Source organism: Thamnophis elegans, chromosome 6, assembly GCF_009769535.1.
Source record: "Thamnophis elegans isolate rThaEle1 chromosome 6, rThaEle1.pri, whole genome shotgun sequence".
NCBI classification, from domain to species: domain Eukaryota; kingdom Metazoa; phylum Chordata; class Lepidosauria; order Squamata; family Colubridae; genus Thamnophis; species Thamnophis elegans.
Genome location: NC_045546.1, coordinates 71,312,776 through 71,337,235, shown reverse-complemented (window position 1 = coordinate 71,337,235; position 24,460 = coordinate 71,312,776). Strand labels below are relative to the sequence as shown.

The 24,460-nt window shown below is 39.0% G+C and overlaps 2 protein-coding genes across 2 annotated transcripts; one reads left to right on the top strand and one right to left on the bottom strand.

Moving 5' to 3' along the window:
- The first annotated feature begins 5,845 nt into the window (after positions 1-5,845).
- Positions 5,846-13,973, top strand: GRPEL1 (GrpE like 1, mitochondrial). Its single transcript, XM_032220164.1, has 4 exons — positions 5,846-5,951; positions 7,875-8,040; positions 11,693-11,774; positions 12,583-13,973. The coding sequence occupies exons 1-4, from the start codon at positions 5,875-5,877 to the stop codon at positions 12,927-12,929; spliced, it is 672 nt and encodes a 223-aa protein (XP_032076055.1). The 5' UTR covers positions 5,846-5,874; the 3' UTR covers positions 12,930-13,973.
- A 1,639-nt stretch (positions 13,974-15,612) lies between these two features.
- TADA2B (transcriptional adaptor 2B) lies at positions 15,613-24,392 on the bottom strand. Its single transcript, XM_032220094.1, has 2 exons — positions 24,079-24,392; positions 15,613-17,939 (listed from the first exon to the last, which is right to left on the bottom strand). Exons 1-2 carry the CDS (start codon positions 24,346-24,348, stop codon positions 16,947-16,949), a joined length of 1,263 nt encoding a protein of 420 aa, XP_032075985.1. The 5' UTR covers positions 24,349-24,392; the 3' UTR covers positions 15,613-16,946.
- Positions 24,393-24,460: the final 68 nt, after the last annotated feature.

Sequence of the window (24,460 nt, the reverse complement as noted above, 5' to 3'; positions counted from 1 at the left end):
AACACAAGTGTAATCTACTACACTTCAAGCTACTTTATTTATTTGCAAAGGTTTTAAATATTCCAACAAGAACCAATTCTAAGACCATACAAGTCCCATCTGTGCATCAAAATAAAAATATAATAAAGCCAATGTACTACCATATAACACGATAATATTGCCTATATGCAATCTTATTGGACTATATCTGTTTAAGTCATATTTTGAATATAATTTATTTTTCCATATCGTTGAATTATTACTGATAAATTAATATATTGTAAATAATTATCAGATATCAATTGTTTTTCCTTCTCTACAACTTTTGCTTTCTGAATTATTTTACTGTCTGTATTCTTTTTTCCCTATGCAATCATAGTTTCTTCTAGAAGTGCAATATCTACTCTAATAGAATTAAAATACTGTCATTAATACATTACAATTTATCAATTAATTTAATTTTCTAGGCTTGCTTAACATATTAAACCATTAACTATCATATGCGAAATTTATACAGATAAGTCCTTAACTTAGGATCATAAATGAGTTCAAAATTCTGTTGCTAGCAAGGCAGTTGTTAAGTGAGTTGCATCTCAGTTTATGATTTTTGCCAGTTAAGTGGATCACTGCAGTGCAGTTGTTAAGTGAATCATGCAGTTGTTAAGCAAATGTATCATTCCCCATTGACCTTGCTTGTTGGAAGCTGGCTGAGATTACAAATGATGATTACATGACCCTTGGACAGTCCAGGTGTAATAAATACATGCTAGCCAACCCCTGGATTTTGATCATGTGACCATGAGGAGACTGCAAAAATTGTAAGTGTGAAAGTCTGGATTACACCATTTTAGATGCATGTGAGTAGTTTTAAGGAGTAAAATCACTACCTGCATTCTACTAAAACACTTGTGTGTTTGATACTTTGCAACTTTCAGTTGGAGAAAATATTGCATCATAGGGCAATACTTTTGTCAAAAAAAGGTACATCAAATGAGGTCTAGGACAACTTGCTGTTGCTGGCTGTGTGGAATTCCACGGCGCCTTGGAGGCAGTGAATTGGCTTCCAGCTTGCCACTGCCAAGTCGCATCTGCCAATTCACTGCCTCCAAGGGGCCGCGGAATTCCACACAGCCAACTCGCCAGGTGGATGGATGGGTGAGTGAGTGGGTGGGCAGAGTGCAGACCTGGTGGCTATGGGCTTCATGTTTTCACACACCCCTGCTGCCTTTGCCACCACACTGAACTCCAGATTGAAGAGGCTGGAGACAGTGGTGGCAGCGATGGGTGGGACAAGCAGCGGTGGCAGCCAGGGATGTCTCATTTTCACACACCCACAGCCACTGCCCCAAACTCCAGGCTGACAAGGCCAGGGACAGTGGTAGTATGTGGAGAAGGCAGCAGGGAGTCGATGGCGGCCAGGAGCATCCCATTTTCACACATGCCCTGGCAGTCCCACTGCTGCTGAGCTCCAGGCCAAAGAGGTCAGGGACAGTGGGGGTGAGGTGGGGAAGCAGCGGCAGCCAGGGGGGCATCCCATTTTTACCCACATACCACCGCCATCTCAGTGGTGGATTTCAAAAAATTTTCGAACCTACTCTGTGGGTGTGGCCTCCTGTGTGGGAGTGGCTTGCCGGCTATGTGTTTTCTTTCTTTCTTTCTTTCTTTCTTTCTTTCTTTCTTTCTTTCTTTCTTTCTTTCTTTCTCTCTCTCTCTCTTTCCTTCCTTTTGTCTCTCTGTCCCTTTTCCTTTTTTTCTTTCATCTCTCTCTCACTTTTTCTTTCTTTTTTCTTTATTTCTTTCTTCCTTTTTTCTCTTTCTCTCTCTGTGTGAGTCTGTCTGTCTGTCTGTGTGTGTGTGTGTGTGTGTGTGTGTGTGTGTGTGTGTGTGTGTCAGTGGTGGGTTTCAAAAATTTTTGGAACCTCTTCTGTAGGTGTGGCCTGCTTTCCGGGTCCACTGGTGGAACCTCTTCTAACCGGTTCAGTAGATTTGACGAACCGGTTCTACCAAACTGGTACGAACCAGTAGGAACCCACCTCTGCACCCTCTCCAATCTCTTTGGACTGGAGCTCCACATGGCAGCAGCAAGAGTGGCAGCAGTGTGGTATGTGAAAATGGGATGCCCCGAGCCACTCCCTCCTACCCACCCACCCCCTGACTTCTTCAGCCCTTTTTTTTTTTTTTTTTTGCTGTGCTGCTGCTATGTAACATTGCTGCCACAATGCCAAGGTCAGCTCTAGTCATGTGATCCTCATTTTCAACATTCCTGAGAGTTTTTCACAAGTCAATTGGGCACCTGGAAGGGATTGTTATAATTGTTGGGGAAAAGCCGATGCAGAAATGTTCCAGTCCCTCTGGGCTTGCACTGTGATGACCACTTGTGTATTTACTTGCTCTTCCCATTTCTTGGCAGCTGACATTTACCTGCCTGCTGGAAAGGGAAGGGAAGCGGGGCGGAGGAACAGGGATAAAGGATGGGGAGAAGGGAAGATGGAAGGGATGGAAGGAACAGAAGGGGGAGGAGGAAAAAAGGGAGATAGGAAGGAATCGGGAGGAAGAAAGACAGACATTGAGGAGGGAGGAAGATAGATTTCTATTGGTTTATTGCATTAACTATTAGGGATTTTCTTAGTTCTAGATTGCTTCTCTCCTTGGTTAGTTTCCATCCATTGTTTCTTCTTTATGTTTTGATGCTTTGGAAAATACTTTTGACTCCCTCGCATTTGTAGGAGCCCCTCAAATATTGGAACACCGCTATCATGTCTTCCCAATCCTTTTTTTCATTAGACTAGACATACACAATTCCTGTAATTCTTTGTTTTAGCTTCCAGTTTCTTATTCATTCTTGTTGGAAGAAATATCCACCTGGTTCAGTTCCAAGGTGGGAGAAAGGCACTGGAGACAAAATGGAGACTGGAAGGTGATTGGAAAGAGGGTCTATTTATCGACGAAGCAGAAGCACATGGGTGGTTCTGGGCAGCTGACCACATGGAGTTGAGAGTGAGGGGCTTCTATACCTTCTCTTGAGCTTTGCACTAGAACTTCCTGTTCCTATGCAAGAACATGCCTTCTATTGGTTGTTGTGGGGGTCATAGCGGGCTCTGTAGGTTGCCTGAGCTAAATTTGGTTGAAGCCTGTAGGGTAATGTAATGTCCCCAGGAGATTGTGCCATTTGGTGAGCTCTGCTGCTAGATGGTAGTGGGTTAATCCTACCTTTGTTCAGATCTTGCTGCAGGGAATTTGCTTATGAATAGAGCTACCCAGATCTCTTTATCTCTTAAGTGCTGACATCTGCTGTGGGCTATTAAGGAAGGTGGGGGCTGCTTTCCAAGAGCATGCTTCTCCATTTTTCATCCAGGGAAATATAACATTCAGCCTTTTTAATATTTCCCAAAACATTTCACTCTTCTAGGAGATGGATGGATGCTAACTTTCTACAATGTAATCATTCTTAATAAGCTCAGGCCTGGAAATGAACAGTTTACATGAATTGGGATATTAACTGCCCTTGAGCTTTGCAAATCCAGTAGGTTGAGTCAGAATCATGGCTAAATTAATCTAGAAGCCCCCGAGAATAAGTTAAAAAGTGCAATAATAGGTTAACTAGAACTACAAGATGTTGATTGTAAAAATGAGAATATTCATTAAATGGTAGAAATATTTTCAATACAAGAAATCCTAGACTTAACAACAGTTGGTTTAGTGACTGTTCAGTTACAACAGCACTGAAAAATGTGAGTTGGGACCATTTTTCACACTTATGACTAATTCCATCATCCCTGTGATCACATGATCAAGATTCAGATGCTTGCCAACTGATTCATATTTATGACAATTGCAGTATCCTGGGGTCACATGATCCCCTTTTGCAACCTGACAAGCAAAGTCAATGGGGAAGCCAGATGCACTTAACAACCAGGTTACTAACTGATCAACTGCAATGAATCTCTTAACAACTGTGGCAAAAAAGGTTGTAAAGTGGGGTAAAACTCACTTAACAAATGTCTCACTTAACAACAGAAATGTTGTGCTTAATTGTGGTCCTAAATCGAGGACCACCTGTACCTCATTTGCTTGCTGTCATCCAGATTTAGGCATGACTTCTTACCAGTATATCAAAACATGAAAAAGAAAACTTCAGGCTAACCTTGCCTTTTGGTTTGCAGGCAGGCAGATAAAAAGTGAAGTTAGGAGGCTCTTCCAGCTGCATTGAAGGAGATAGGTTCATCCCGCCCTTCCAATTGATTGGGAGAGATGAAATGAGAGTAATAAACCTTCTGCTAATCTGTTTTGTTTTGTTAAATATTTTAAAAAGTCAAGAGTGTAGCCACCTCAGGGATGACTGCCCCATCCAATCAGAAATGACACTCTGACATGGGATCAGTGAGCAAGTCAGGTACCTAAAGTTCAGACCAGATCAGAGGTGGGTTCCTGCCAGTTCTAACCTCACAAATCTACAGTGCCATTTAGAACCGGTTCCAGCTCCCTCCCCCCGCCCGTCCGCACATCATCAAGATGAAGAACGAGAGGAGAAATTCTGGGAGTTGAAGTCCACAAGTCTTAAAACTGTCAAGTTTGAACACCCCTAGGGTTTTTTCTCTAAAGGGTTAGGGGTGTAAGGGTCTTGTAACTTGACAGCTTTAAGACTTGCGTGCTTCAATGCAGGAGTTCCTGAGCCAACATGACTGAAGAAGGAATTCTGGGAGTTGAAGTCCACAAGTCTTAAAGCTGTCAAGTTTGAACACCCCTGGGTTTTTTTTCTAAAGGGTTAGGGGTGCAAGGGTCTTGTAACTTGACAGCTTTAAGACTTGCGTGCTTCAAATGCCAGAGATTCTGAGCCAATATTTTGGTTGCTAAGCAAGAGTGTTGTTAAGTGAGTTTCACCACGTTTTGCAAGTTGGCCACTCCCACTCAGTCACATGACTGTGAAGCCACTCTCACCCAGTCACATGGCCGGCAAGCCACTCCCACAAAGCAGGCCACACCTACAGAAGAGGTTCTAAAACATTTTGAAACCCACCACTGGACCAGATGTAGCTATAGTTTATGTCTGTCATGTAAATTCAACCATAACGTGATTTAAGTTATAGCTTTTTCAGAAAATTATTACTAAACTTCATGTAGCCCTTGTCTGATATTGGCTACATTTGCAGCACATAGTAGCTAAAGACTAAAGAATTAATATTTATTCGCCCGCTGTGATTATTTTAAGTTAAGAGTAGAAACCGGGGCAGAGAGTCAGTTTGGTACAAGAGAGCCAGATTAAGCCTGTTAGTTAAGGCAGCAGGCTAGAAACCGGAAGACGGCAAAGCCAGCTCTGAATGACCTTGGGTCAGCAGCTCTACTCCCTCAACCCTTCAGGGAACAGGCAGTGGCAAATCGCTTCTGAAATCTCGCCAAGAAAACTGGAAGGATTAGAATCCAGGCAGCAGGAGCGACACGCATATATATTTGAAAAAGAAAGAAACCCAGGCACCTAAAGCAGGGGTCTCCAACCTTGTCAACTTTAAGCCTGGTGGACTTCAACTCCCAGAATTCCCCAGCGGGGAATTCTGGGAGTTGAAGTCCGCCAGGCTTAAAGTTGACAAGATTGGAGACCCCTGACCTAAAGTATCATTCTGTTAAATTTGACTTTGGATGCTGCGGAAGAACCGACATTGTCTTCTCAATAGGTAGGGGAATGGAGCTATTACGCAACTGCGACTCCGCCGGTAAAGCGCTACTTCTCCTCCTCAGGACGAAGCCTCTTAAGCAGCAGGAGACGGCCTTTGTGGCACGTGCTTTGAAGGACCCTCCTAATTGGCTACGTCAGCCGCCAAGTGCGACAGACGCGCCCTCTGATTTGTCGGGGTCAGTTTCCGTTGGAAAAAGTTAAGCGGAAGGGACTCAGGTGGCAGCATGGCGGCGGTTGTGGTGTGCGGCGCGCGGCGGCTAGCCGGGCGCGCGGCTTTTCTCTTGTCAGGGGCTTCGCGGCGGTAAGAGGCAGAAGAAGATGGAGGCGCGGCGCTTCCCTTTTCCTGGCAGGGGAGCCCGGCCGCCAAACGCCGAGCGAATATAATACCCAGCGTCTCTTTCCGAGCAGGGCCCTCTCGCTCTTTAGGAAGGCGAGCTAGTAAGGGAAGCGGGGACAGCTCCCAACCAAAGAAAGACGTCTGGAGGAGTTGGAGCTGGGAGAGGAGGTGTGCTGAGAGAGCCGGAGGGAACGGCGAGGGAGGTGGCTGGGTTTAGAAAGGCCTGACCTATAAGTGAGGAAACGTGGGTTTCCGAGCTGGGCCATCTTCTGGCGAAGGGGGAGGGATGATATGACCATCCCTGTTTTTGCTTTTCGGTTTTTCTCGGCTTCGAGGGAGAATATCTCAAGTTTTTGAAAAGCTTGTGTGTATCAGGAAGTGCTATTTACTGAATCAAATTTCAAAACTTAATTTAAAGGCTCCAAAAGGCAAACAAAAGGTTGTATTTTAGCCTAGCGGGCAAGCCAGTCTTATGGATTACTTCTTTCTCTTTCCTCTTTCTTTTCAGTTTTACCTCATAATTTTACTGCCCGAAATAGGAAAAGTCGGGTGTTTTTTTTAAAATCCAGGACTGTATGTAAATAGCAGTTTCTTGGTCATAGTGAAAGGACTTGAATGTCCGTACCATATAATAGTAGCCCCGAATAACACTTGTTGAGCTAAATAAAGTAAATAAAACACAGAACTGACTGTGAAAGAACATGGAATGGGCCTAGGAGTGAATTGAAATAATTGATTTAAAAGCTGATTAATTTAAAACTAAATTAAAAGTTGCCTGATTTATATTTTAAGGATTAACTTCCTGTTTGTTTTAGCATTATATTAAAGTATTACACCAAAAGCTAAAAACCATTCTTCCTGTTTTCTTATTTTCAAAAGCCTCCTAAAGTGGGTCACAATTGCATAAAAAAGAAAAGATGGACAGGGTGGATTGATTTAAATCAAGTCGATTTAAGTGATGATTTTAAATCACTAGTAAAAAGACTTGATTTAAATCATATTTTTTAAAGAGCAACGATCAAGCGGCTTCTCTGACCTACTGTTTACTCACGTCCCAATATTGCAGAATATATAGTCTTATGCTACATAACTAAGTTCCATTTCAAGCTGAATAAACTAAATTACTAATGTATCTTAATAGAAAACTAACTTTAGATAGATTTTTACGCCAAAAGCATTTTATTAAAATAAATTTGAGAAAAATAAAAAAATCTGATTTACAAATTTTAAAAAATGAATTTTATTTTATTTTTCTTAATTGATTTTTTTATCCATCCCGAAGCTGGAGAATATCAATGAGAGGCTGTAAGCAGGCTGGAATAATGTTATTTTTGCTAAAATAGGCATGTGATTTGAATAACTGAATAATTCAGGTCCCTGGGATGGATCTGAACTAACCTTTTGAAATAGAATAGTGGTTGTTGGACTATAATAAAAGCTCTTAGAATCATGTTGGAGTCTACAGTGGTTATGATAAACTTAGCATAGAAATGTGCTTTTATAGATGATATGAGAACAAGTTTAATATCAGTATTTTTAAACCTTGTTTCAATAGTCAAATAAAGGGCAACTAATAGTTTGATTGCCACAAGAGTACGCTTGTTGATCCGAAAAACAGACCCTGCACCTCCAAGAAAAAAGTGATGATGATGAAAGTACTAATTTTATTTTAATACAAGGATAAGTGACCTCCCAGAGAGACTTACCGGTAGTTTGTATGCCATTGACAAAAAACACAGTTAAGTGGTTTGGGATCAGAGTGTGTTAAGCAGCATATTACTAGTTTTTCTAATACAAAATCTTTTATCTTGCTCTAAAATAGTCTGGATTTGTGTGCATTCATATTCCTATTTTTTTAGAATTTTGCTGATTCCAATCTTGTTTTAGATCTACTCAGCTGCTTTGCACAGTGACCCAGGAGAAAAGTACTGGACCAAATTTGGAAGAAGAACAAAGCCAGGGCCACAATGAACAAAAACCCGATTCTTGCTCTGATGCAAATATATTAACAGAGGAAAAGACTAAACTGGAACAGCAATTAAAGGAAATAACTGTAAGAATTTTAAATTATTTATTGTTGGGAAAATAAATTTTTTGTAGCCTAGTAGAACTGAATCACATGTCACACAATATGTTCATTTTTATAAAGCTAAAAGTGGGCATAGCTAACCAACAATGATTGCTTAACAAAAAATAAACTGGTGATATTACTCTCTATCTCCATTCCCTTCAACATCATTTTGGGGCAGATAAACAGATTCCAAATGTCAGTCTGCAATCTCATAGTTTTTTTATGGAAGATTGACTGTGAGAACTAGATTCATTCTTGGAAATAGGTTCTCCTGCTTAAGCAGGAGGTTGGACTAGAATCCTCCAAAGTCCTTTTCAATTATCTTAATTCTGTAATACTGTAATAAGGATGATACTGAAGGTTGACACTGTTGGCATCAGGCCTGTTTTTTTTGTTTTTACAATAAAATATTAAAAATCAGGTTTGATAAAGACGTATGTGTGCAGTTAGCATACTTTCTGCTCCTAATTTTAATGAATTGTAGAAATGTACAGGTAATCCTTGCTTAAGACTATAGTTGAGCCTAGCAATTACTATTATAAGTCATGACGGTCATAAAGTGGGTCATGTGATTTATGATTCTTTGCAGTGGTTAATTGAACATAATGGTTGTTAAGCAAACCCATTGTTTACTATGGGTGGTTTTCTATCTGGGATGGTCCTCTTCCACTGAATGTGCAGCTTTGGAGGGGACACACATGGAGTGGTCATGGAGGAAGGTGATACTCGTCTAGCCAGCCGGATCAATTCTGGCAATCAATAAGGGTGACAGATGTTGCAGACAGATGGCCCTCACATCAACAGTGGTCAGTTTTGCTGGGAACCAGAAGTAAATGCCAGTTTTCAACAAAAATGTCATAATTTGCAATCATGTGACCAAGGGAGTATAAGACACAGCAAGGTTTTGAAGAGGAAAATTTTTAAAAAGGTTTTTACACTCTACAAACCTCTCAAAAACGGCCCATTTTTTGTGAAAACGGGCCCGTCCCCCCCCCCCCAAAAGGCATGAATAGCCTTTAGGGAGCTTGCAGAGTGCTCCTGGGGGAGGGGAGGAGAAACTAGCAAAAAAATGCCCATTTTTGCGAAAACGGGCCCGTTTTTCATTTTTAAAAAAGGGCATGGATAGCCTTTAAGAAACTTATAGAGTGTCCCTGGGGGCTGGAGGAGTAAAATTGAGCAAAAAAAACCGGACCATTTTTTGCTCCTTTCTGCCCTTCACAGTCCCCAGGAGCTCTCTAAAAGCTTCCTAGAGTCTCTGCACAGCCATTTTGGTGAAAAGGGCCGGGTTTTGGAAAGTGAAAAATGCTGTATTCAGTGTATAAGACTCACCCAGATTTTCTGCCTCTTTTTTGAGGGAAAAGGGTGTCTCTTATACTCCGAAAAATACAGTAAATATTAGATTTTTATTATGAGTAAGACTGTTAATGAAGAATCAGAGTTCTGGAATACAATTTAATGCTTTACACATAGTCCTCAACTTACCACCACAGTTGGGAATGGAACGTCTATTGCTAAGTGATGCAATCATTAAGTGAGTTATGCCTGTTTTTACAATTTTTTTTATCATAGTCATTAAGCAAATCATGCTTCTTTTTAAGCGAATCCAGCTTCCCACTATTGAATTTACTTGTCATAGCTCCCCTGGGAATGTCACAAATGAAACCCCAGAATGCTACAACTGTCAAATACATGGTGGTTGCCATGAAGTGCCTCAATTTTGATCATGTGACTGCAGCAACACTATATAATCATAAGCGTGAGGACTAGTCATAATGCTGTTGTAACTGAATGGTTGTTAAACAAATGGTCTCAAGTTCAGGCTTATCTGCATTATGATTCTAAAACTAATTCCAATGCCACAGAAAGCCGTTTCCCATTACTTCCAGTTTTAAACAAAGGAAGATATACAGGAGTGCCTGGATAATTTGCTAAGTTACAGCAGGATCCCATCTGTCTTTGTCCTTTGGGAACAAATAGAATTTTTAGTTTATGTGAATAAGAATTTGAATTCATGATTAGCAACTGCAAATTAAAATTTGTGATAATTCTAAAAATCCTGGTCCAAATTAGGGTTAACTGAGGACTGCCTGTATCTCTGCAGTTAGGGTGAGTTTTAATACAGATAATACTCAACTGTAGGCTATTCAGCAATTGAAGTTACAATGATTTTGAATGAATTGTGGTTATGACTGGTTCTCAGAGTTCCAGCCTTTCCCGCACCCCTAGTCGTGATCAATCTGAGCCTATGGCAGCTGGCTGACGCAATCAGTTGCAGCATGCTGCAGTCGTGATCTCCATTTGCAACCTTTCCTGCCAACTTCCCAAGAAAATAAGTGGGGAAGTTGACAGGGAACATCCAAATCACTCGAGTAAGTCTCCTGCACCAACCTTTCTGTGCTTGGAACACTCTGGCTACCTATGCATTCCTTCACATCCTCCCCAACTGTATCACACCTCTTGTATGTATTTTCTCCAATCCTTGCTACAGTTCCCTTGTACCCTCCCAGACTTGCATTGTATTTTGCTCAGACATTTCCCAACACACACTGCACCTTTCTCACATCATGTATCCATTTGCACTCCCCTTCCCAACTCTCTCACCTCCACTTATCCTCTTTGCACCCACTAGACCCTTGGTACCATCCCCAACGCACACCTTCATGCACCCTCTCTGACCTGCACCTTCTCCCTGAGCATTGCCTTGCTTCCCTTGCACACCTTTACTGTGCCTTACCTGCATACCTAGGCACCCTCCCCACCCTTGCTGTGTGCTCCCCTGTATTCCTTTGTACCCTTCCCCACCTGGCAGCAGCCACTTAACAGCTTACAAGCTCCCTGGGTTTGCAACTTCCTGCCAGCTTCTCCACTGACTTGGTTGTGGGAAGTTGGCAGAATGTTGCCTCACTTAACAATCATGGGATTAATTTTAACAGCAGCAAATGGGAATTTAGGAATTGCAGGAGTTCCAGTTGCAATTGCCAACATAAATTGTGTGCATGCACAGGGGACGGGGGGAGCGCGGGGGTGTCACACGTGCATTGCATTATGGGTGCTATTGCGTGCGTGCGCACACTTTTGTCACTTGGCGACAAGAAGGTTAGCCATTACCTATATTATGTTAAGTGATGACGAATGATTTTAATCAATGTTAAATCAACCATAAACTCGTAGATCAGCCATAAAGTCAAAATTGGCCATAAACTATAACTTGGTGTGTGCAAAATAAAGTAACAGATTATTCTGTGCAATATAAGAAGCAATTTTTATGTTTCTCCCATCATCCTATTTAGCATACAAGTTGCTGCAGTAGTAGTTTTATATTTTAGCCAGGTGTGACCAGTATACCTCACTAGCAGTATTCCCACTACATCCTAAATCACAACAAAGGATTAATGAGAGTGGATTAATGAGAACATATGCATGCTTGTAATTCGTTAACTAGGGTTGAAAGATTAGCATGTCATCTGAACTTATGGTAAGACATATTTGGGACTTCCAAAATAATCAGAATAAAAGACAATTAAAAATCTCTGATAAGTTAAATGGATATCAATGAGGATGATATGAGCAAGTATTGCTATAATTTGTCTCTTATGTTTCATCTTGTGTCACTACACTTCTTTTTCTGTTTTAGGATAAATATAAACGTGCTCTGGCAGATGCAGAAAATCTGCGGCAGAGAACTCAGAAACTGGTAGAAGAAGCAAAGTTATATGGTACATACACATTTTGCTTATTGAAATTAGAATGCAGATGCAAGCCTGAACATTTTAAATCTTACAGATTTTGACTAGATTTTGATGCTCTTGGTTCAATGTATAAAATCAGTTATTGTAATTTGTTAATGATGGTCCATGGTTTTATACAAGACAACCAATTATAGTTATAAAATACACCATAGTTACTAGTGGGTTTTTTTTAAATTCATGTAGTGGTCATTGATTAAAATTGTCCATTTAGTTTTCTCCTAGGACTGTTATCAATGCTTGATTTTCTTCTGTTTGGGTTTTGTAAGAATGGGAAACAAAAAAATGTGAGGGCGGGATTCTTTATTTGAAAAATATAGGAAATAATTTCAGACGATAAAGACTTTGTCTTCTGAGATGACAAACTGTATTTGCCATATAACCTGTAGCAAACGTCACCTGGTATTTTACAGAGGAAAAAAGAGTGCAGCTTTTTTACCATATAGAAGCTCTGTTATAATTTGGAGCTAATAGTGAGTCTGGAAAGAATTAAATGATTGGTAATGTTCTCATACATTTAATGTTGTAGTTTGAAAAAATATCCATTGATTGGATCTATATTTAAAAAGTCGTACTGTAGTTCCACTGAAATGAAGGTACTTAAATTAGTTATGATAAACTTGTTCTGATGTGCAGCATGATGATTCATTCTGGATCTAGCTGATTCTCCGCTTCAATTTATTATAGTAAAATGCATTTCAAATGCCATTTTTGCATGTGGTGGAAATGATCTATCTTTAAGAATTGACTATAATTTTACTATGGTTTTGCACTTTAGGAATTCAGAGTTTCTGCAAGGACTTACTGGAAGTTGCTGATGTTTTGGAAAAAGCAACCGAGTCTGTTCCCAAAGAAGAACTTAAAGATGAAAACCCGCATTTGAAAAATCTTTATGAAGGTCTTGCCATGACTGAAGTTCAAATACAGAAAGTGTTCAAAAAACATGGATTGGTGAAATTGAATCCTCTCGGAGCCAAATTTGATCCTTATGAACATGAAGCATTATTTCAGGTCCCCGCAGAAGGGAAAGAACCGGGCACTGTAGCTTTAGTATCAAAGGTTGGCTATAAATTGCATAGCCGTACTTTAAGGCCTGCATTGGTAGCTGTTGTTAAAGAACAATAGCAGTCTAATCTGAAAAAATTAATAAGCATCACATAGATACTAGTTAGATTTCTTAATAATGCCCCATTATATAGAGGTGATTCACCAAATGAGGTGGAATACAGAGAAAAATGATGGATGATAAAGCAATGTAAAAATGTTTTTAAATGAATGTATATAATGTGGAGAGAATGCAAACTGCTAACATAAATTACATCATCAAATTATACATAGTACCTTTTCATTAACTCAAGTCCTCAAGGATAATCTACCTAATAACTGAGCAACAAGAAGAACGCCATATAGGTTATTTCCGCATTGAAATATTTTGAACTGTTGGTGTTATGTTGTTTTTGCTTCTATTCAAGCCCTATTCTTGAGATGAGATGGAGCTTTGATGGAACAAAAGAAGGTGGTGGCAAGATATACATGCACAACCGATAATGGCATCATCCTATGTGTGTAGTGAGATTACTGGAAACCATTCCTTGTTGATGCCACTTAGCATTTCTGACTGACATGCACCTAAGCTAAATATGAATGCCTTTAAAATTGACTTTTGCTGAAGTGGATCAGCTTTCCTATTAGATTTCAGTCTTTCTGTAATAGCACAACAGGTTGTCTTTTCTTTCCTCCTTTGTCTTTCATTCATGTCCTCTCACTACAATCTTTTCACTCAGTTTCCTTCCCAATGCAGTTGATATTTCCCAATGAAATTACCATGCCCCGTTTCTTTTCTATTTTTTCTGAAGGGTGTGAAATGTCATGGACATTTCTTTGTATTAATGGTCTGTATGTAAGTAGTTGGTATATGCAGAGGGGAATCAGTTTTTAACTGTAGTGTCTTATCTTGCATTTAAGTTTGACAATGACAGTAATGAAAGTTCATTATAGTTGGTATATTGTTCATATAAATCGGAATGAGAGATCACATGATAAAAGTCACAAAATGAGGTTTCATCAGAAGCATGAAAAGAGGTACCTCCTACAGGAACAGTGGTATTTGTACTTCTCTTACTTCATTAATAAGAAAGTATTAAATAGAACTGTAATTTGTGACTTGTATTCACTGGTGTATGCAATTTTTCCCTAGCTATTGAATGCTATCATAAAATGCAAGCACCAGAAAATGACAACATATGATCTTTAATGTTAAAATGTTTAGTTATATTGTTTTGTGATAATCTTGGAAGGTTTTTGTTCTTTTTTTAGATTAAATTGTGCCTGCATGCATTATTTTGTCAGCCCCCACGGGTAATAATAAGCTACATGTGGAAGATACACATGATTTGCAGAACGCTATAAATCTATCATTATTGACTGCAAGTATATTTTAGTATTATCCTTCTTCTGAATTGTGTATTAAATCGGTATGTGTTAGCAGAAAAAAAAAGACATGCAAGGAAGAGTGAGGAAAAAAAGTAATCCTGGAAGCTGTTACTTGTAGCAAAGGTGCTAGAAATTCTAACAAAGCATACTCAGTTATGCATCTGCCATATTTACCGTATTTTTTCAGAGTATAAGACGCACCTTAGTTTTTGGAGAGGAAAATGAAAAAAAAAAATCTACCTCTGCCTACCAGTATCCATCAGTATTCATCTGGCTAGCGTCCTTAGCAAACAGCCTGGCCAGCTTCAGCACATTAGCCTAATTCAGCATGAGCAGCTGATGGGCGGTGGCCTCCTGGAATACCCCCAATCAGTTGTTACCAGAGGTGAACTTTAGCAACAGGTTCGTTGGTTGTGAGAGCGTGCACTGATTGCGAGCTTCATTGGGGCTGATATGCAGCTTCAAAAACACAGTTGATCATAGCAAGGAGCTAGAGTGAGTATAGCAGGTGAAGCGCAGAACCAATCAGACAAGACAGCAGCTGTTCTGGGTTACCATTTCAGCCTCTACGCCTCTCATTTTCAGCCTCCAAACACTCCGTTTGAGACCTGTTCAAGGCTGCAGGGATTACCAATGCACAAAAGTGCAATGTGCAGAGGCCAAAAACGTGATGCTGAAAGACTGAAAATGCAATGCGCAGAGGCGGCAATGTGCTCTGGCGAACCCCCCGCAGCTTTGGTCTCAAATGGAGCAGTCAGAGGTTGAAAATGCAAGCCATGGAGGGGGCGATGGTCTATGGCAATCCCTGCATCCTGGAATGAGACACATGGAGGCCGAAGAGTGGGCAGGGCTACATTCGGTATATAAGGCGTACCCAAATTTTCAGCCTCTCTTGGGGATTACATCTTATACACCGAAAAATATGGTACTTTAAAAAAACTGAATGGATAATAGGCATTCAGATTTGCAGAAAGATGCTGTTTAAATTGTACAGTGTAATTGTTTTGTTGGCTTCTGTTCATTTAGGGATTCACAGATGCACACATTTTGAACTTTTCCATGCAACCGCATAGTGATTCTGATTTCTAAAATTGAAAATACAAGAAACTTTTAATGTTGTAACTCAAAGCACATTTTTCACTGACAAAAGAAACACTTCTGCTGTAGGTGTAGTAAATTATGCACTCAAAAGTTTATGAATAAGCTCAACGAAAAGCTATCAAGACTCCTCCAGCAAAGTGAGTAGATCAGAATTACTGTTTTAGTAATGGATATTTTATCAGAATCTTGTACCAAAGATGCTTTTTAAGAGGCAAGTGGATTTTCTGTTTTTTTCTTTGAAGACTTCGCTTCTCATCTAAGAAGCACTGAAGAAACTTCTTGGATGAGACGTGAAACGTCTTCAAAGAAAAAAACTACACAGAACCATGAGCTGGATGACTGAGAATCTATAGCGATCAGAATCTTGCCTATGTATAACTCAAGATTATTCATACCCAAAATTATAGGGAAAGTGTACCTCTTTCCTTTTTAAGTAGTTTGTAGGGGAATATGGGAAGCACAGGAATTTTAAAGTCCACCAAGAAAGTAAAAACTTGCAGCTACAATGTTGAAAAAAGTAGCAGGAAAGAAAATACAATCTGATGTATTTTATAAACTGATACATTGCTAAAACATCTTGAGGAACACAAAGCATCATACGCTAATCACACTTAGTGGTCACCTGTTATATCCATATGTAGCCTGGCAATCTATAGGTTTCCTTATATTGGGATTCTTGTCCAAGACTGGGAAAGTGTGTTTAAACAAGTGTTTGTAAACCTGAAGAACACCATCATAAGTCACAAGCAATGTATAGTTGCTTAAGAATCTTGTGTTAATATATACCAATTATATTCTCATAAACTTGCATCATTCCCATTTTTTCAGTTGATATTTATATTTAAATAAAACCACACAAAGATTCTTGCTTTCATTTTTCAAATTGTATCAAGTGGAACATTAGTATATACATTAAAGCAATTATTTCACCACCACTATGTTTTACAATCAGGATGCCTGTTTGCTGAAAATCACTTTCAATGATTCTATGCAAGCTACGTTGTGGAGCTAGTTTACTCTTTTTAATCATGTGGTGTGCTGTGTTAAACCATTTTATATTATTCAGTTTACATTCTCTTTGCTCTAGTGGCAATATAGCAGAATGCCTTGGCTTGTGAAAAAAAATGTAACAAACTTGTATACATTTCCAATATGAAATAGTAATTTATGCCTAAGTTCATTATCCAAGATTTAGTAGGACACATAAGCAGCCCTATCTGATGGTTTTGCTTGACAATAAATACTATTCAGTGTAGTGGGGGCATACTTCCAAGTAAATGTGTGAAAAATAGCAACTTTAAACCAGTATCATGTCTTAAAATACAAGTTTGTGCAGCAGAGGTAGACTTCAGTAGGTATTGTCAGAGTTTCCCATCTCACTTCTGATACACTGGTAAAAACAAACCACTTCACCCAGAGTGTGCTGTTTTAAGGTAATATGTAAAGTGGTTCATAAAATAAGATCTAACATGTACATGATCCATTACGGAAAAATCCAGTTGTTGAGTTTTTACAAGATCTTGGATGTTTTTAAAAAGTTGGTAACTAGATCAATGGTGAATGTTGGTTCCTCTGTTGATACTGATGCTATTTCAAAGTAGTCAAGATTTAAGAAGCATCCCTGGATATCCAACCACTTTCTGTCAAAAAATTCAAAATCCTTTTTTTTAGTATCTTATCCAAGTAACTAGGAAGGCGACTTTTTGAGGGGATGCCCTGCCTTTTTTGGAGATGGTCTTTAATAATTATAGTTTTAACTGTCACATAGCGTGCTGGACTCAGATTAATAGAGTTACAAAGTACTTTCTCTCGGTCAGATAACAGTTCGAACCCAGGAAGATTTTCAATTGCAGAGAATTCTCCATCTTTACCCTCCTCCTTTCCTCTTTTAGAAGTACCAATGTTTTTATTTTCTTTTCTTTTCTCTCGTTTGTGTCTAGCTGCTTCATATTCTGCAGACTCTTCCATTTTTGTTATGCCATTTCGCCGATAACGCTGGAGTTCTCTTATTTTTGTTCGAAGCACCTTTTCCTTGTGCAGATTTTCAAAGAAATCATCAAATTCTTTGCAAGACATAAACTGGTAAAGAGACCTCAATTTTAACCTCAGTTCCTTTTCTTCTTTTGTAGTTTTGCGTTTTGAAGGTTTTTCTTTCTCTCTTCTATCCTTGCCTAAAAATGCAGGAACCAAGTTGTAGTCACGAGCAATGTTTTTTCGCCGCTGCCTCTCTTTCAGTTTTCTTACATACATATCCACATGAGCTCTTTTTAATTCTATTTCCACATCATCATCATCATAATTAACTGAGAGGCCACTAATTAGAGTCTCGGCATCTTGATCATACTCAATCTCATAATCATCTCGAAGTGGCATGTATCCAAGCTGTTGTTGTTCAGCCACTGATATATCTAAAGGTGGCAGAGGCATGGTAAGGCTAGGAGAAAGTGGACCACCACTTGGGCATGTATGATCAGTCACTCTATTAGGAATAACGTCAGGAATGCAGGCTTTTCCAAGATTTCCATGTATATACATGCTCACATAGTGTTCCATAACTTCTTGAGGCGTTCGTGATGCTCCAACATGAGTAGCCATATCTTCCTACAATAAAGAAAACCAAATTTTTAATTATCTGTCACAAGAACATGCATGTGCTAGATATAGATACACAACCCGACATTTCACATTCTTTTAAATACAGCCAATGACTATGAACTTCAAAGTACTAGTGCTTGTTCATATATGGTGATCTTAAAGTACTATTTTAGTCCACTGGATTCAACAGAAGGTTTTAAACTGGAGGAATTTTATGTAAAGCTTTTCCCATGAATTCACTTTTTGCTAATCAGTTTAGAACTGGAACTTTGTTGTGAAGTATTTCATAGATCTCAGTTTTTAAAAATAGGGCTATGCAGTGCTTGAGGTTCAAAGTGAAAAAGGTGCTTTGAAGCATGTGTGAAGTGCATCGTACCTGTCAGCAACACCTAAACATGCTTTATCTGTTGCAGCTGCAAAAGACAGTCCCACAACCCCCCAAAAATGCAGTTTTAAGATGGTGGCAAATACTATATGAATGATGCTGAAGGACATTTTCTTCCATAGTTCAGGAGCACTAAAAACCTCTATCCAAAATTCCCAAATGAATTGAAATATTCTTAGAAAAGAATATTAAAGCACAAATTTTTTGCTTTTTAAAAATGTAAAGATACTAAGTAAATCAGAAGAAATGACCCAAGGAAAATCAATTTCCTATCCTGCAGCCTTTATATGTTACTAATTTTATTCTGGAGCATCCATTAAAGGCCAGAGCACTTCTTGGGAGAAAGAAGGTGTTGTTTTGATTTTGGTTCTAGAGATGAGTATGATGATGAATGAAATTAATATGCAGGCAGAAAATGTCATAAGGCAATAATAATATAAATAAGGCTCTAAGAAAACTTTATACTCATATATATTTGGTAAACATGATAGATATTCCTATCAACGTGCTGTAATAATATACTTCAATATAAAGAATTTATATAATTCTCTGTATGTTATTTCCCCTCTGTCAGTTTCTTGATCTGTTGACAATCAACTTTGTGCAGAAGCAACTACAGCCTCCCAGACACGGTTCAGAGGGGTATATTGTTTTCCTTCACCTTAAATCTCCCGCTTAAGAAGTGCCCACAAGTCCTCAATAGGGTTTAGTTCAGGTGAGGAAGGGCCATGTCATTATTTCATCTTTAAGGCCTTTACTGGCTAGCCACACAGTGGAGTACTTTGATGCATGCGATGCAGCATTGTCCTGCATAAAAATCATGGTCTTCTGAAAAGATGCAGATTTTTTCCTGTATTACTGCTAGAAGAAAGTGTCTTCTAAAAACTGGCAGTAGGTTTGGGAGTTGATTTTGAGTCTATCTTCAACCCAAAAAGCTCCAACTAGCTCATCTTTAATAATACCAGCTCATACCAGTACCCCACCTCTACCTTGTTAGTGAGTTGAAGTGGAGCTCTGTGTCCATTACTGATCCAGCCATGGGCCCATCCATCTGGTCCATCAAGAGTCACTCTCATCTCATTAATCCATAAAACCTTTTGAAAAACCAGTCTTCAGATATTTCTTGGCCCAGTCTTGCTGTTTCATCTTACATATCTTGTTCAATGGTGATCGGATTTCAGCCTTCCTTACCTTGGCCATTTCTCTGAGCACTGAACACTTTATACTTCAGGGCACTCCAGGTAGGTTGCAGTTGTGGAATATGTAGTTTTGGATTTCTTCTCAAATCTTTGGCAATTAATGTGCATCTTTTTTTTCTCAACAACCCTGTTGACTACTTGCACATTTTTGACTTCAGAGTCAATTAAATCTCTTTTTTGCTTTTCTATTTACTTTGTATTTTATAATACTTTATAATTCAATAAAAATGTTGACTCACTTGTTAAAAAATGTTAAATCTCTTTTTTGGCTTATTTTGCCTGAGGAAAAGAGGCTGCCTAATAATTATGCACACCTTGATATAGGGAGCTAGACTACATCTTAGGCTACACTCTCCCTCATTACACAAATACACATCACCTGATATGCTTGTATTAACTAACCTTTTTGGCACCGAGTGCCCTCTTGCACATACCAGAGCACCAGAACCCAGAAGAGAGCAGCTGTCTGGTGCACATGCATACTGGACCAGCTGTCTGGTGCGCATGTCCGCACCAGAACCTGGAAGAGCAGCTGGCAATGGCGAGTGTGCCCACAGCGGGCTCTGCGTGCCACCCGGCGCATGTGCCATAGGTTCACCATCCCAGCACCAAGCATTCAAGTTTATACAACTTGGAAATTGAAAATATGCCTTAAAATAATATGGTCAAAATACTCACTTGTCTAATAATTGTGCACACAGTATATTTCAACCTCTTGCTAGACTCTAAATGCTTTTTCTTTTTCTTTCTTTTTGATATATTTGATTCTGGATAACTTCTGTTCCTTTCGCCTGGAAGCGTGGCATCATTTGGGGATATGTAAAGAGGTTTTAGACTCATCACTGGATCTCTATATTTTTTGAATTTGCAAAATATCTGGAGTTTATTTTTATTAAGTTTTCTTATGATCTTGGATTGAAATATAGAAGAAAACATACTTTCTTTGTTCTTTGTTCCCTGATCAAGTTTCACAGGTTAAAATGGCTGAACAGTAGCTGAAACCTAAGGAAGGAGAGCAGGGGAATATGCCACTTCTAGCTGTATTTCTCTTTTAAAAGCTTGATGAGACAATAATACTTTTGCAAAATATGTTAGGGCATTAAATTTTGATTAAAGATACACAAAAGGACTCTGATCCAGTTCCAGACCAAAGAGACATTCTCATGGCTGGAGAATTAACAAAGTGGATTTCATCTATTGCTCTGAAGTTTAAGTCTGCATATTCCTTATAATATCAGGACTCTGACTGAAAGGGGAAGCAACAAATTCTTCCCTCTACAAAGTTGAGGGTGACTAGATGGATTTATTACAGTTAACTGGTAACCACTTCTATCTGGGTTTTGATTGGAAGATAGGCTTATTCCAGAGACTGAATCTATTATACTTAAGTAAGCAACTCTATAAGTTATGGCATTAAGAAATAAATGGGGGTAGTCGATCCAGGACAAATTATAACTGATGATTTGGGACAGATAAGATGCCATAAACTTTCTACAAGTGGATTACAGTAACAGATGCTAACACAGAGTTTTGAAACTTTTTGTTTTGTTTTAGTATTATTATTCTTCCTGTTAACTACTTTGTCAGTAATATAATATATAGAAGACAGGTCAATAATTTGCAAATAGATTTAGTAATTTAAAGAGGCCCTGTTTTGCAAGGGTGAGAATTAATGTTGTTATACTGTATTCAACTAGAGGGGATTATATATGTATATGTGTTGTTGTTTTGATGCACCTTTTTAATGTTTTGATTGTTTTATTTTTTGTGTCCTTTTTCTTTTTTGTCTTCTTTTGGATGATTTTTGTATTATGTATGTATATATGTAAATAACATCAGAAGTTTGGATGAAGATTATCATTACAAATACATAGGCATCCTTCAAGTCGACTACATCAAGCATGCAAAGTCAAGAAGTCAAGACGTGAATACATTGTCCTGAAGGTGCCTTTTCAAGAGGTAACTGGACTCCCTGCCCCCCCCCCCCCGAAAGTCCAGAAAAAGCACCTTTGGGACAATCATGACCTGGATGACTGAAAATCTCCATATACAAGTCAATACATTATGCAAATGAAGATCTTAAAGTCCAAACTCAGTGGAGGAAAGTCAATTAATACCTGGGCTATTCCAGTCATTAGTTACACAGCTGGAATAGAGGATTGGACTCAGGAAGAACTAAACACCCTGGATAGGAAGACCAGTAAAATAATGACAATGAATCATGCCCTTCATCCTTGCAGAAACATTGACAGACTCTACCTACCATGGAATATCGGTGGGCATGGAATGCTGCAAGTACACCAGACAGTTTAAGAAGAAAAAAGGGCATTGGAAGAATATCTGAAGGACAGTGAAGAAGATGCACTGAACCTAGTACACCATGAAACTAGCACACCATGAAGGCCTACTGAGTATTGGAGGGACCAAAGATCAAATGAGGAATAGAAATGAGATCTGGCAAGACAAAGCATTACATAGCCAGTGTGTGGTTTTTTGTTTTTTTTTAAAAAAAACCAAACCAATAAGGCAAAACAAAAAATAATCAAGATCTGGCAGTAGCTAAGAGTAGGAAAACTGAAGAAAGACAGAGGGACTACTTCTGCTTTCATAAGACCGAGCCTTAAGAACAAACGCATATAAACCCAACTTGGGAAGATAGCAAAAGGCAGCAAATGCCATCTCTGTAACCTGAAAAAAATATGGACCACCTAGTTAGCTACAGCAAGATGATACCACAGACTGACTACAAACAATCATATGATAAATTAGCAATAATGTTGTACTGGAACGTCTGCAAGAAATACCATTTATCTTCAAGCAAGAACTGGTGGGATTTTGTCTAAAATAGACAAAATAAAAGAAAATGAAGGGGCTAAAGTACTCACAGACTTTAGATTTGAAACAGATAATTACCTGCCATATAATATACCAAGCTTAATAATTGTTAACAAATAGTCAAGAAAGCCTAGATATTGGACATGGCAGTATCTGGAAACAGCAGAAGAGAAGAGAAGGAACTGGAGAAAATCACAAAATAAAAAGACCTGCAAAAAGAAGAACAACTGTGGCAAAATGAAATGAAGATAATACCAAACCCAAAAACTTTTGGAGCATCATTTGAAGGTCATTGGCACTGACAAATCACCAGCAGTCAATTCCAAAGACAACTTACATCCTGAAACAATAGCTTTAATGCCATGAAACAACAACATCTCCCTATCCTAGGTCCTTGGGAATGACTTGATAAGTGGATGAAAACGCCAAATCCAGTCTAAACATTTGTCAGACTGCAATGAATCGTAATAATAAAGCATCTATATCCCAAATCATTTTAGGCCACCTAAAATCATACAGCCATAGTTCCAGATGATCTATGATGTAATCCCATTTCAGCTGTCTAAAGATTGACAAATGCAATGAAAGACTGAAATTCTGACAAATATCTGTTACATAGATGGTGATAGAATATGGTATTTTGATTAAAAATGTTCACTTTTACGTGGTTCAACTTCTGAAGTATCTCATCTATTCAGAGGTCTATCTCTAGACCTCAAATAATTTAAAGACAGTATGGCAGTCAAGAGCTCCTTAATTTCAATCTCATAAAGTTACATAAATTTTTATTTAGTTAAAACTTCCAGGTGTATTTTAGCATAATTTTGATTTTTACGGGGTTTTTTTAGATTCTTCCATACACTTTTATTATTTCATCCCTTCTTGGAAATATGCAAGTCTTATTGAATAGCAGGTCACAAACAGATCAAGTTTGAACTAATAAAGGAGAATATTTGTAGCTCAGAATTGAATGAGAGGTCCTTGGTGCTCTCTGAGCTTGCTTGTTTTCTTGCAGACGTTTCATTATGCAAAGGAGATAAAATCATCATCTAGTTTGGGTGATGAAAAGTTTGCAAGAAAACAAGCAAGCTCAGAGCACCAAGCACCTCTCAAAGTTTGAACTGGATAAAATACATTATATCAAGGACTCTCCATGACATGTGAACATATGATTTGGGATGGATATGTATATTTTTGAAAGCAGATATTTGATTACTTATTAATCTTTTCTTGCAACATGAAAGTGCGTTCCATGTACACAGCTTTGGGCAATACAACGTACATACTTTTCAGGACAGTTGGCATGATTGTATTGTTTTGGGTTATCCAAATGTAAGCTGCAGCATTTTGAACATATAAATTATTCACCATATTTTTGTATAATTATTTTTATTCTATGGAATTACTGGATAGCTTGAAAGGCAGCGGTCTGATTACAGAGATATGATACCGATGAATTTAGGTTAATTTTAAATTCAATGATATCTAAAATTGAGGTTTGTATTCACACTATTGCTTGACCTGTGTTTTGAATGTTGATCAGAATAAGTCTTTAGCTTTGCCCAAATATTTCCAGCCATTCTTTTTCCCTTAGCTAAACAAGGGCCCAGCTCCATTAACATCAATCGTGCTATTAAAAATGTGAATTGAGGAACCGCTATGGGAACAGAATTTCCCCGACGAGGAAGGAGAGGGCCGGCCGACAAACCAGCATGGAACTTCTCACCCAGTTGCCGAAGCCGAACTGCTCGATAGCATCCAGTAAGAGTTGCTCCTCGCGGCTGCTCCAGCCACCCTCGGCCTCGGCACCCCAGAGAGTGAAACGCCCACCATCTACCAGCTGGTAGCCATGCCAGCGCCTATGGGGGCCAATCTCGGCGCCCGCTGAGAAGCATTCGGGGCAAAGCTCGATGTCGGTACATTCGGTGCAGCGGAAACGAAGCGAGCTGACCTCAGCCAAGCAGTACACGCAATACTTTTTCCCTAGCTCCGCCATCTTGCTTTCCTCCCCACCCCACCCCCCACCTCAGAGGTAAAAAGAGCAGCGAAGCTTTGACGTCCAAGTTTGCGACAGGGACCAACTCCCGCCCACTAGCCGAGGCAGAATT

What these genes read in the sequence shown, in the direction of transcription:
- TADA2B (XM_032220094.1), bottom strand. Translation starts at nt 24,348, where the DNA reads ATGGCGGAGCTAGGGAAAAAGTATTGCGTGTACTGCTTGGCTGAGGTC. An exon ending in AGTTCGGCTTCGGCAACTGG is followed by an intron (nt 17,940 to 24,078) that starts GTGAGAAGTTCC and finishes TCTTTATTGTAG; the next exon opens with GAAGATATGGCTACTCATGT.
- GRPEL1 (XM_032220164.1), top strand. Translation starts at nt 5,875, where the DNA reads ATGGCGGCGGTTGTGGTGTGCGGCGCGCGGCGGCTAGCCGGGCGCGCG. An exon ending in TTGTCAGGGGCTTCGCGGCG is followed by an intron (nt 5,952 to 7,874) that starts GTAAGAGGCAGA and finishes ATCTTGTTTTAG; the next exon opens with ATCTACTCAGCTGCTTTGCA. An exon ending in AGCAATTAAAGGAAATAACT is followed by an intron (nt 8,041 to 11,692) that starts GTAAGAATTTTA and finishes TTTCTGTTTTAG; the next exon opens with GATAAATATAAACGTGCTCT.